Source organism: Mytilus galloprovincialis, chromosome 12 (genome assembly GCF_965363235.1).
Source record: "Mytilus galloprovincialis chromosome 12, xbMytGall1.hap1.1, whole genome shotgun sequence".
In the NCBI taxonomy this organism is placed as follows: Eukaryota; Metazoa; Mollusca; class Bivalvia; order Mytilida; family Mytilidae; genus Mytilus; species Mytilus galloprovincialis.
The window spans coordinates 9,600,444-9,614,081 of record NC_134849.1 but is presented as its reverse complement, the minus strand read 5'-3'; the positions used below and the strand labels follow the sequence as shown (position 1 = coordinate 9,614,081).

At 31.4% G+C, this 13,638-nt stretch overlaps 1 protein-coding gene across 2 annotated transcripts in view; it reads left to right on the top strand.

Moving 5' to 3' along the window:
* The window catches only part of LOC143055049 (uncharacterized), a 42,180-nt gene extending 28,733 nt beyond the window's left edge, over window positions 1–13,447 (top strand). Inside the window, exons 11-19 of one of the 2 annotated variants that reach the window (XM_076228196.1) lie at window positions 3,015–3,235; window positions 4,315–4,539; window positions 8,717–8,829; window positions 9,310–9,418; window positions 10,616–10,738; window positions 11,007–11,119; window positions 11,275–11,380; window positions 12,767–12,793; window positions 13,118–13,447. In XM_076228196.1, coding sequence (XP_076084311.1) covers window positions 3,015–3,235; window positions 4,315–4,539; window positions 8,717–8,829; window positions 9,310–9,418; window positions 10,616–10,738; window positions 11,007–11,119; window positions 11,275–11,380; window positions 12,767–12,784 — 1,028 coding nt within the window. In that variant the 3' untranslated portion in view covers window positions 12,785–12,793; window positions 13,118–13,447. The remainder of the gene's footprint in view (window positions 1–3,014; window positions 3,236–4,314; window positions 4,540–8,716; window positions 8,830–9,309; window positions 9,419–10,615; window positions 10,739–11,006; window positions 11,120–11,274; window positions 11,381–12,766; window positions 12,794–13,117) is intronic. The other variant, XM_076228195.1, reaches the window with a different exon arrangement.
* The last annotated feature ends 191 nt before the right edge of the window (window positions 13,448–13,638 follow it).

Sequence of the window (13,638 nt, the reverse complement as noted above, 5' to 3'; positions counted from 1 at the left end):
ATAGTACATTTGTAATTTTACGGAGAAGTTGTTTAACGTGCCTGGAAATTTAGAAAGGTAAACTTATCGATCCTTTAAATATACATGTAGTTATTCTAAAAGGTTAATATGAGGCAGGCATTACCTGTGAATGGGGACGAAGTCTGTATGAATTATTTTTTTTGTAACTTACATATTTATTTGTTAAAAACAAGAAACGGAAATACCGTAACGTCTCCGATTATGGTTCTGTTGTTAGGGATTTTACTTGTGACGTTATTTAAGTTATGACTTCATGTTCAATATAAAGAAAGAAACGCAATGCATCAGGTAACGTTAATTCATATCAAAGACAAAGAATTATTAAAAATGATATTGTGTTCCTTTAGTTCCTATTTTTAACTAGACAACTGAAAGTCTCACTACAACGAGACCGGAAGAAGAAAGTAGATTTATGCGTTCTGCGAAAATGCGGGAATTAAAAAAAAGGGACAAAAAAATAATTTGAACAATTTTGAGTTCATTAGTACAATGAAATTTTCGGGAAATTTTTCCGATGTTTTTTTTTAAATTTATTTTTCATTTTTCTACTGTAATAGGGGTCTTCGTCCCCATATTAGATAATTGTTTTTTTGGTTATTGATATTGATTTTGTTAGCAGTAAATTAAATTGATCTACAATTTGTCGACCCCTGTATTGCACAAGGTCTGACTGTTTATGACGTCTTAATACTAAATCCATTAAATGTTGGGTGTGTACTGGCTTATAATGTGGCCTTTAAAGCATGATTTTGATTATTAGTTGATGTTGACTTTGGACAAGCTGTGAGAAACTGCATTCACTCTCAAATCAGTACTTAGTATCTTTTTGTTGTACAAGCACCCGTTCACGTCCAATATGTATTCCTGTTATATGTTTTTCTCTTTGCATCCATCTGATGAGTTAAGCTTTTTTTTGACTGATCTTTATAGTTCGAATTTATGTAGTACTGTTACACCACTGTCCTGATTAGGGGGAAGGGGGGAAGTGGTGTAAATGCCTGTCCTCAGTCTGGAACCTGTTAAGTAGTGGTTGTCGTTTGTTGCTTTGTTACTTATTTGTTTTTTTGTTCATTTTTGTACATTTACTAAGCGTTAGTTTTCTCATTTGAATTGTTTTACATTTGTGATTTTCCGAGCCTTTTATAGCTGACTATGTGGTATGGGCTTTGCTCCTTGTTGAAGGCTGTACTGTGATCTAAAACTTTGATTTCTGTGTCATTTTTGTCTCTTTTTTATATTTTAGGAGCATCACCGTATACATTATTAATACTTTTAGAATTAGGTTCATTAGGTAAAGTAAAAAACTTTGAAAATGAAATATAATTTTACTGAGAAAAACAATAAATAGTAACTTTTACAATACAGGAATTCTTCTATATTTGGCTTTAATTTCATCCTCTTAAGAATAAAGAAAACTGGATACCAAGATCGCAAAAAGAAAATTTGCAAATTTGATAATCTCAAAACATTTTTTTTTCATGATAGCTGCGAACAAAGTTATAATTTATATGAATTGTTAATGAATTAAAAAGGTTCATGAAAAGAAAGAAGTTTATCCACTGATTACTTTTATACTGAAAAAGGAATACATTATTGTAAAACACTTTCCATTGATTAAAGTTAATGAATAGATTCCAGCAATTTGTGTGTGAACAAGGTAATCATGTGCAAAGGAGAGTACGATGTTGATGTTCTTTTGTTTATGCTGGAATTTGGTTTTGTTTATCAGAACATAGAAAACTAAATACTAAGCAACACGAACCCCATTAAAAACTGGGGGTGATCTCATGTGCTTTGGACGGGTAAGCAGATCCTGCTCCACATGTGACACCCGACGTGTTGATTATGTTATTACAAATCCGGTAAATAGGTTAATTCGGTAGGTCACATTCCTGAAAAGGGAAGGGTATTGTAGTTACGACATACGGAACATATCTGATATCATCTGTGAAAAGATTATTCCATAACAGTCAACAAACTCGTTAACATGGCAATATAAGCGTAAGTGTTGGCTAGCCATAACACCAGGATCATCCCACTATTTTTTCATAAAATTTCCTGTACCAAGTCAGGAATATAGCAGTTATTATCAACTAGTCTGTCTGTTGTTCCGTTGAAGTTTCAATTATTTTGGCACATGAAGAAAAAAGGATGCTGGTTTGGAAAGTCTCTGACTGGCGTTACCGAGATAAAAGCTGTTTGTATTGGTTTGAATGGAGGTTTGTTTCAAACGTTTGTTACATGAAGAATAAAGCTTTGTTTGATGTGAAGAATACCTTACGTTTTGCGTTTGTTGGTGTAACTGGCAGTGGTTGATTAATTGAGTTGGTAAGGTAGTGAAATTAAGAAAAACCAAAAAAAGCAAAAAAAAAAAGCATCGGAAACATCAGCTTCATATTGCATTGTTTTTGTTTATGTTAGTTCACAAGTCAACCAAATAGTAATTCATACAGTGGTGACCCGATTAGTCATATATTTTATCTTATTTAGTTAGTGTTTCTAGGTGATAAAAGAAAGAAGCTAGTAAGAAGCTAAGGTTTAAACTCCATCCAGGAAATTGGACCTCAAATAAATTTGGTTATTATTCAAACAATCGTTTTCGCAAATCACTTGTCAACTTCTTTATTTTTAAAATCTGTCTATATGATGTTTATGTTTTAGCCTTCTAGATTAAGATAAATTTAGGAAAGCTCTATGAATGCAAAACGTTGATAGAGCGTTTTTTGTGTCGTTTCTTTTCGTCCCATAGTACTTTCAACCCTTTATATATTTTCTCTCAAATACTTGTATATTCATTTGTTGTGACACCAATTAAGGAAAACATTTTTTTATTCAAAAGGTTAAGATAATGATTGCCCTTAAGATATAACCTCAGCCCAGACTAATTTGATTATACAATATCAGTAATTGAAAACATGTAGAGAATGTTGTTATAGACATGTTACATGTAATTTATTATTAATCAATGACTTCTGAAATTAATATTTGTTTAGGATACCATTATCTGCCCCAATCTCATGTTGAAGATACCAATCCTGCTGCATTTGGAACAAGAAAACTATGCCATGACAATATTCGTAGGGATGATGTCCAAACAACTGAACAGTCTGCAAAACAACAACCATTTCACGTGACAGAGTCAGAAAAAGACAGAATACAAATGTATCCCCCTGGACCGAACCAAAACAGCAGATATTCAGTAACACCAAAGCAGGCGAGTACTAAAATTCTGACTGGATTAGATGCAGTAATTAATATTAAAAAAGTTGTGTTTTGATGAAGCTAGATTGATGTTGAGATATTCACCTACCAACTTTGTAAACGAATTTAACTGAATAAGCATTCTCAAAATCGTTCAAATTGAAAAAAAAGAAATATGCTTGATATATTGCAAAGACCTAGAAAGCAAATAATCAATCTTTCATAAAATGGGGCATCATGTGGTATTACTAATATATTAATTGCTATACCAAAATTGCATTTTTAAACTAAATTTACCTTAATGTACCCCAACAAAGGACAGAAAAAATAATGATACGTTTCGTGTAAGCCAATGACATGTGTAAGTTGCTGTCATGAGTGGATGTCTTCAGTTACTTCTTATTGTGTGTTGTCTTATAAGTAGTTTGCGTTGTTAATCAAACGCTAAAATAATATGTCTTGTCTTGACATGACTTAACAGACCGAACAGTCAAATACCATAAATTTAACTGCGTCTGAAAATCTGAAAAACTGTAAACCGTATGCTCTTGTTGTGAATTCAGTCGATCAAATTTTGATCAGTAAAAATGACCGTTTCAAACTCGAAATCGTGCATCTAGTGCATTTATTTGTTCAGCAGAATGAACAGTTTCTAAAAGATAGAAAGTCGGGAAAAAGTATAGTTGTGTTAAAAGACCAACTTTTTTTCTTAATAATTTTGCAAAATGTAGTCATGGTGATTAAATAATAACAAATATCACAGTATATTTTCACACTAGTGTATAACATACTATTTACAATACTATATCTGTTATATAAAGTTAACAAGATGTGGTATGATGGCAAATCAGACAATTTTCCACCAGAGACCAAATAGTGTAGAGGTTGACAGTCATTTAACGGCCTTCAACAATGAGCAAAACCCATACCGTAAATTCAGTTGATCAGTTAAGAGTTTTTCGTCTCTCATTTTTACCACTATGTCAACATAATCCGATCTTACTATATATTTGATTGAAGCAGTTTTTATTTGCTTTATATAATTGAGAACTATAAATCATACACTATTATCAAATTTTAAAACATTTTCAGAATTATTTTTCTGGAAAGTTTCATCAACAAGTAGGCTTCAGGAAAGACGATTTAAGTAGCCAATATTCTGGAGACAATATCATTTTCACATCTAATGCTATTATATCCGAACTGTCATTACGACCAGACAATGTAGAAGAAACAACAAATGCAATTGTACAAATGCTACAACATAGCTCCGAAGAGCAAGTTTTAACAAAGTTAATTGCAACCTTGTTCGAGAAGGTAGGTATTGATATACAAATAACGTCAATTTATTGTTTTTGTAATCGAAAATTTTTACTTTCCACTAAAGGAAAAACGCCATATATTGTTTGCGTAAGGTCTAAGATATTGCATCCCAGCTCATCAATCACCAGAAATACCGGTGGCTGATATGTGAGGTTTAGTTATGTGCTCCATTGGTGCAAGTCAATAAATAATATTTGGCATGGCCACCTATTCGGTCATGCATACTGATGTTACAAAATGGATATGTCAAGTTAATGTCCATCAAGCACAGTTACCAGAGCATATTTGAAACCACAACTTAATGATGAAAAAAGGATAATTCACACATATAAGGAATGTTATTCAGATAAATGAAATAGGGAATCAAGGAGAAATATAGATTGCAACAAGTGTGTTACGATATATCTCCACGCGAGACATATGAAGGAGTAGGTCCGGTAAGGGCCGATTTTGGCCTCAAATTTCAGGTCCATCTGACGAAAGTTTTTTGACACTTTTTAAACACTCAAGGTTGTCTGCTTGTCATGTTTTCGAATTTTTGTCAGATTTTCGAAATCCTCTGGTTTTATCCATTTGAATGCCTTAAAAAAATGAACCCCCATTTTTCTTTTTATAAATGTTTTACATCTTTTATTATAAGTCATTTGTTAAAGTCTTATAAAACTTTATTTATTTTTTAGTAGTATTTGAGAACTTAAACTGGTCAATGATAAAGCTATGAAAATTCAAGAGAGACGATTTTCCCGCTAAAATTCCAATGGCTTATATCTCGAAAACAAGCACATTGACCCCTATATTTTATTTGCTTTTTTGATTCCTCAATTTATTCCCTATCAATACATACTAGTTTTATGAAAAGCTATTTATTTTGAAACTGAGCTGCGAACATCCTTAAGTGTCTATTTCAGTTGATTCAATTAGTTTATGTGAACAATTTTAACTGATTTAGTCATTAAAAACGCTCCTTTTAAAAAACATGTCTCTTTTCCGATGTTATTTTTGTCAAAAATGAAAGTGGCCACATACGTGTTCATCCTCAACCTTTATATATGTTATGTATTATCATAAAATACAACTTACATTTCAATATTAAGAATGAACACAGATGCGGCCACTTTCATTTCAGACGGAAACCGTCTAAAATTTAACTAAAATGCTTAAATTGTGAAGATTTCAGGTATTTTACTAAAAGGCTAAAATTTTGAAGATTTAAGTAATTTAACTTAAATGCTAAAATTGTGAAGATTTCAGTAATTTAACTTAAATGCTAAAATTGTGAAGATTTCAGTAATTTAACTAAAATGCTAAAATTGTGAAGATTTCAGTAACTTAGCATGAATTAATGATGCTAGTATCCGATATTTGTGCTTTGTATTGCAAAAAACAGCCCATATTTATGTAGCAGAAGCATTATTTTAATTTTAGTTTCTTGTGTACAATTTGGAAATTAGTATGGCGTTCATTATCACTGAACTAGTATATATTTGTTTAGGGGCCAGTTGAAGGACGCCTCCGGGTGCGGGAATTTCTCGCTACATTGAAGACCTGTTGGTTGACCTTCTGCTGTTGTTTTTTTTCTATGGTCGGGTTGTTGTCTCTTTGGCACATTCCCCATTTCCATTCTCAATTTTACTATCCAATAAATAACTAAAATTTTACATTTTAACAATTTTGTAAAACTGCTATATTTTGGGGCCAAAAAGTGGTCTTACTGGACCTACTCCTTTTATTATTTAATTAACAAATCATTGTTGAGGGTGGAGAGTGGAGAAATATCGTAATACACGAGTTATAGTGTCGGAATCTTTTTCTCTAATGATTGTTTTTATCTTTTTCAAAGATACTCAGAAAGTTGTGTTCTTTATATGCGACGTCATCAGGCATGGTCGCCCTTTTTCATGACGTCACAATAAGAAAATGCACAAGAAGTCAGGCAAATTCGGAGTCTAATCCGACTAATCATTTGCCGGGAATACATATTTCACTAGTGAGGATATTTTTCTCACACCGCTCAAGAAACGTGAAAAAAACACAAAAATGAGAGAAACTGGAATTATCAACGAATTCTTATAAAGGATGTATGAAATATATCTTTGAGGGAGGTACGCAATGCAATATTTTATAATGAATTGGATGGAACGGGTTATGTGCCATTTTTTACTTCTTTTGTTTGAAATAACAAAAAGCTGTTTTTGAATGGATATAAGAACCCGTTGAGTAGAACATTGTCATTTTATGAAAATAATTCATATTTAGATAAGAAATGGTGGCAAATATTTTGGTAATTTTTCAAAAATGTATAAAACCCAAATGTTTAATCAAGAGTATATATATTCGTGAAGTATTCAAAAAAAAAAAAAAGAAGCGAACTATCTTTGGTGATATCATAGTGTATGACTATGATCAAGATGAGAACGACAATACTATTCTACAATAAAGGTTTTCACAACAAAATTTCTAATGTTGAAATTTAATAGTTTTATGCCATGAAGCTTAAGTTGAAGGATTCTGTTAGACAAGAGAGTATGACGGAAATGTTTGCTCCTGTCAGAGAAGAAATAATTTCTGATAATTGAATACATATGAGCCATTGTCTGATCATTGAAAATCGAATTGATTGAAATTATCAAAACTTTACTACCAGGATGAAAAATCATTGCACAAGAAAAGATACAAAATCATGATTTTACGTTTAGTTTAAGAAGTCCTAGAATAGACACATAATAACTTTAATAACCTTTTCTAATCATATCAAGTTATCGAACTGAACTTTCCCAAAGGTCCGTGGTAGGACTTATCTTAATGCTAAACGAAGACACATATCAAATTTATCTGATTTCATTTCGAATTCGTTTGTGCAACGTATTCACCGTTTATACTAATACTATAATTAACGGTACTTTTTTCTCTACACAAGATGCATCTTCTTTCCTCCGAATGTAACAATTCTACTAGACCTATTACCGGATTTGTACTAACATAAGCAACACGACGGGTTCCACATTTGGAGCAGAATCTGTATACCAGTGAATTTTAGTTGCCGGTTTATCTTCTCTTTGTTGGCCATATCGGTGTCAGTATTTTCGACTTTTTTGTTTGAATGTCGCTGTGGTATCCTTCGCCTCTATGACAATAAATTTCTCTTCTGTTATGCTCGAGCCGAAAAATATCAAGTGGAAAACGCCTTGAAAATTTGGATGAATGCAACACATATTTTATCAAAATTAACTTTTGTCTAGTGTGAGAAATGAGTAGAGCGTCAACATTTCTGTCAAATCCTTGATGTCAGATACTTGAGTTTACCTTCGAATTGCGAGTTCAAATTGTCCAACACAAACAAAATACGCAAAAATGGCACGACCTATTTGAAATATGTCGAAATGTCAAACATTGGACTACCAAATACCACGAGATAAGAAATTCTTCAATTAAAAAGACCAGGTTAGATTCCCCTATTTTTTACATAGGAAAATATCTCTGCCAGGTCAGGAATATGACTATAGTTGTCCATTCTTCCGATGTGTTTGAGCTTTAGATTTTTACCGTTAGATAAGTGGCTTTTCGTTTAGAATTTTCAGTATTTGTATTGATTTTACTTCTAAAACAATTGTCTTGCATTTAAAATTCGCTTAACCTACTATGGCATTTATCCATAGGAGCAAACATTATTACTTAGGATCTGTGGCATTAGACTACTGATGAAATGATCTACAAGGCAGCACTCGAACACGCAAAGTAGGGAAGGGATTAATATATAGGTTGCAATAACTTGTTTACCAATCCATCAGAAATTTATATGTTTAAATTAAATGATTCACTCCCACCAAACCTACAGACAACACACAGATGTTTACGTCAGGATTAAAAAATTAGACTGCTGCAAATATTAACAGATATTAACTAATGAAACAAACGTTTTTTGACAATAGTGAAGATTCCCATAAATGAACTATTTACAGACATACAATAGATTCAAACTCGGATCAGCACATTACATTGCAGTGTTAGTGCAAGATGACAAACTACATATTAGAGAACTGAAACTGGAAACGATGTTAGTTAATTGTTTTATTTATCAAGATAACCGTTGGTATTTTTTAGAGTTTTATCATTGATTTCGAATGGTGTCTAACGGATGTATACTACATTAAGGTATCTTGTATTGTTTCAGTCAATTTCTGAACCAGGTTTTCAATATACCTGTGCACAACTTGTTAAGGTGTTAGCTAACAAGATCAGTAAAATACCAGCGTTTGCCAACTTCAGAAATTGTTTTTTCACGAGGTAAGTACAGCGTTTATTATATATCCTTCTTTGAAAAACAATAGCAGTTTATAATGTTTATATTTATAAACGAAAACATAGAAATATTGTAAATTTGGATCAGGCGATCTTAAGCATGACATCGACTTTGTCTCACGATGAATTCCTTATGTTATTTTTTTTATATCGAATAGCAGTCACATTCTAGTTAAGTAGATAACAATGTAATGGCATTCAAAAATATGATAAGAAATAAATGAAAAAATAGAACATGACGTTACCACAGTGTTATTGATATAATATTCAATAAAAAATTAAGAAAACAGAAAGGACAATTGATTCATCATGATTGAATTATAAAGCAGTGAATTAACAAGGCACCGTTTCCATTGCTTTAAAAGCCCGTTTAATGAGTATGTGCAACTCGTGTGATAAAAAAATACACAGAAACAAATATCAAAAAACTATTATTCTATTAGCATTGTATTTTTATAATTACAGATGCAAAGAAGAATTTTCAAGAAGGGAAACGTTGATATCAAGCCCGGATACAGTTCCGCGTTTATGTAGATTTGCAATTTTTATAATGGAATTATTTTTAGTTTTGGAAGTACGAAAGCTATTTATTATTATTATAATTATAGGTATTGCTTAGAGGGTCTGTTTTCACAGATATTCTCGTACTTATATACAGAAACGTTAGACGATTCATTTATTTTTATATATTTTCGTACCAAGTTAAATCCTGTATTAAACAACATGCACGTGCCCATTGGAGACCTTAACCTGAAACCTGTAAATTTCAAACCTCACTATTGCTCTTAATCATCATAAGCACTGTACTAATATAGTCCCGCCGTTCATGTTATAACTGATTCCTTCTCCATTAACAAAAGAGAAAAATCAAACCTCCTTTTTGCTCTTACAAAAATGGAAGAACACAAAATAGTCCTTCTCTCTTTGAATATTTAAATGAAAAAAAGACAGATTTCGCTTTTAAACAGGATATATTATAAAAATTCTTATACAATCGATGGTAATTATATTATCAAAACATATTTTTTTCTTACCTTAGACCTTTGCAGGAGGCAATTTATATTGATGGTGATACGGAGGCGACGATGGCTGCGATTAATAATTGTTTTAACGCTTAATATTTTAAACGGTAAAATAAATGAATGCTTCATAATTTGTAAATACATGTAGATGCTAAATGTTTTGACATTTCAGTCGGTCATATGTTCATTGTCCCGCGTCTTAATTTCATGATTCATCCCATTTTCATGGTTCACTTGTTTGATATTGCTATCTGTAATGTTGAAAATACCATAAGCAAATGCTTTGTATGAGTGATAGCTAATCATATTTTGATTAAATCTGTTAAAGATATTTCCAATAATTTGACTTATAGTTTTTCTACTGATCTTACTGCCATTCTTATTTGCTTAACTTAAATGATTATATTCTTGTTTAAGTACTATTGATAAATAGATTAACATCGATCATTGTGATATTTTTTCGGGTCTGATTAGTACATTGCTGTTTCCAATGCACATTGAATCTTTTTTCATTTTCATTTGTTTTGTCTCTTACCAAGTGTTAATGAATTTTTTAACATTTTTTAAACAACTATAAACATTGTTTTGTATATCCTGTACCAAGTCAGGAATATGACAGTTGTAATTAAATAGTACGTTTCTATGTATGTTGCATTGTTGTTTGTTTTTGTTGTATATCAGTGTTCTGTTTTTGTCTCGGTTTAAGGTTATAACCTTTATTTATATGTATTGTTTAACTCCATTTTCAGAATTCTACTGGCAGTGGTGTACAAAAAGTACCTGTTTTAAGATTTGCAACCAGAGACTTGCTTCTAGTTCTTCTAAAACATTCAACAAATGAAACTGTTACATGTGCTATAGAAGTATTGAAGGTCTTTATTTAGTTTTATTTTGTTCATAGTACGAAAAATACAAAAATATCAACACTGTAAGTTGTTCATAATGTGAAAAGATTCGTTAAATTCTCAGTTCAATGCATATTTTCTAATTAGAGTAAGGCACAGCAATTTACAAATACTAGCTCAATATTTGTTAAACGTCTAATTAAACAACATCTGCCACAATTTAATTTCAATTATGAATAAAACAACTAATTGTCAGAAGGTATAACGTATATACAAGAGGATGTTTAAATTACAGAAAGCTGGAGCTGTGATAGAAGAAACAGCTAATTTAAATAGACCTGAGGAGGGAAATTTTAGTGAGGTTTACTCACGGCTTAGCCAGTTGGAATTACATGATCGTTTAAATCAGTAAGTTTTGAAATAGTTTTAAAGACTGCGAATTATTTTTCACAATACATTTATTTTGTAATCTTTAAAAGTTTTTTTCCGTTATTACAAAAACATCATATTTTAGTTTTGTTTCTTCTAGAGCAGTAATAATTTGACATACTTCAATTTTTCAGGGCAACAAAATCTTCGATCACAGATATTCTTAAACTTAAGTCCCGTAATTGGGATCGACGAGATTCTTCACAGCCTCGATCAATAACCTCTGTAACTGAAAATGAGGTTAGTGTGATGTTTTTTTTTATAATTTGATAAATGCCTACATCCACTTCATTCACATTGGTGGGTATGTGTTTCATTGTTATCAGTACACATCTTCTTAATTTTATATTAATTGACCAACAACTATGTGACGCGGCATGTAGATGTGGTAATAATTCGATACCATGACAAAGTCAAAATTGATATATATTCTTCATTTTGCGCATGCGCTGTTTATACATTTAATTCAGTATTTTATTAAGTATTTATTTGAGTTAAAATCCAGCTATTTACAGAGAACATAAATGTCACAATGTTTGTAAATGCTCACTTGTAAACCATCTACATGCAAATGCTAAAATAACAAATGTTTGAAATGTATAATGAACGGAAAACTCTCAATTTTGGGTTTGAAGTTACATTGGACTAAATCTTAAAAGAGGTATGACCACATGTATGTCCAATGTTATATGCTCTTTGAATTGATCAATAAAATTGAGAATGGAAATGGGGAATGTGTCCAAGAGACAACAAACCGACCATAGAAAAAAACAACAGCAGAAGGTCACCAACAGGTCTTCAATGAAGCGGGAAATTCCCGCACCCTGAGGCGTCTTTCAGCTGGTCCCTAAACAAATATATACTAATTCAGTGATACTGAACGCCATACTATTCTCCAAATTGTACACAAGATCCTAAAATTAAAATAATACAAGACTAACAAAGTCCAGAGGCTCCTGACTTGGTATAGGCGCAAAAATGCGGCGGGGTTAAACATGTTTATGTTTCCGATGCAAATACCCTATAAGTGAATCAATATTAACGCCAAAATATGCAATCTTTATAACCTGACAACAGTATTGTAACTATATCCCTTCTTAATATGTCTATTTAAAAGTTTTGTTAGTTTCTGAGGTGAATACTGACATTTTTGTGCTATATAAAGAATATTTCCTTAAAAAATTGGATGTGAAATACCTGAACGTATAAGAAGTCTGCAAGTTGAGCTATATTTACGAATGATGTCCTTATATCGATGATAAAATTTAGTAAATGTTTTGACTAGTTTGTGATATCGAAAAGCCTGGTGTAATAATTTTTCAGTAATATATAATTTCTCTCGTTAAAATCTAAGACATTGTTACATACACGAGCAAATCGTACAAGTTGAGATATATAAACACCGTAAGATGGTGACAAGGGAACGTCATCATCTAAAACTTGATAATGAACGATAAAACATATATACATGATTTACTTAAGGATTATCTAAAAATAAGTTCTTCATATTGTTTATACATTTTTCTATCTTACAACTGTTACTGTATGTAACATGTGTAAGGCAACAGCATAAACAACAGAACAGAGTTAAAATATATATTTTTTTGGTATTGTTTTGTTTTGCAGTCAGTTGATTATAATTGAAGTCAAATGGTAAGTAGTTTAATTACACCTTTTTTTTGTAGACAATTTGAAATGCAATAAAATCTTTTTCAAATCTATTATGAAAAATCAAAATTATTTAATCATTGAAGTTTAACATATCAACTAAATAAATACAACAGGGTCTAATAAGCAAAACCAAAGAAAGCCGAAGAAAAGAATAATTTCACATCATTTAGAAAAGAATATTACATGTGATTTTAATAATCAACGAAAAAAACATGATATCAGCAGGCAAGATATCATCAATACAAATGTAATTCAAAAGACAACTTACATGATTAGATTGAAATTATACTTTTTTCTTTTTTTCAGAAAATTAAAGCGTTTGAAAAGATAATCAGAAATCAGTAAACGATATGGATACCAATTATCTATGAATATTTGTCTATGCATGCAAGCATGTATTCTGCTGTAAGAACTGAAGCGGATATTTATGGCGTTGGGATGTACTCTGCCCTTTGGTCGGGTTGTTGTCTCTTTGACACCTCCCCCTTTTGCAATCTAATTTTTTTTTATATACAGTGGAATACTGTCCAATTTGTTAGAGAACGATTGAAGAGTTAAACCTTTGTGTCTGGCTTGAAATTTATTGATAACACTGTTATAATTTGATTCCTAAAATATGTTTTTTAGTAAATTTTTGCTTAATATGTGCTATGTTTATATGTCATACTATTGTCTATTTTAGTGCTTGAGGTTATAAAACAATGTCGACTACGGTATCCCTATTTTGTCTGTTCGAATGTGCGACTGTCATACTAGTGAGAGGTTAAGCTAACCATAAAACTAGGTTTAAATCACCATTTGTTCATAAGGAAATGCCTGTACCAAGT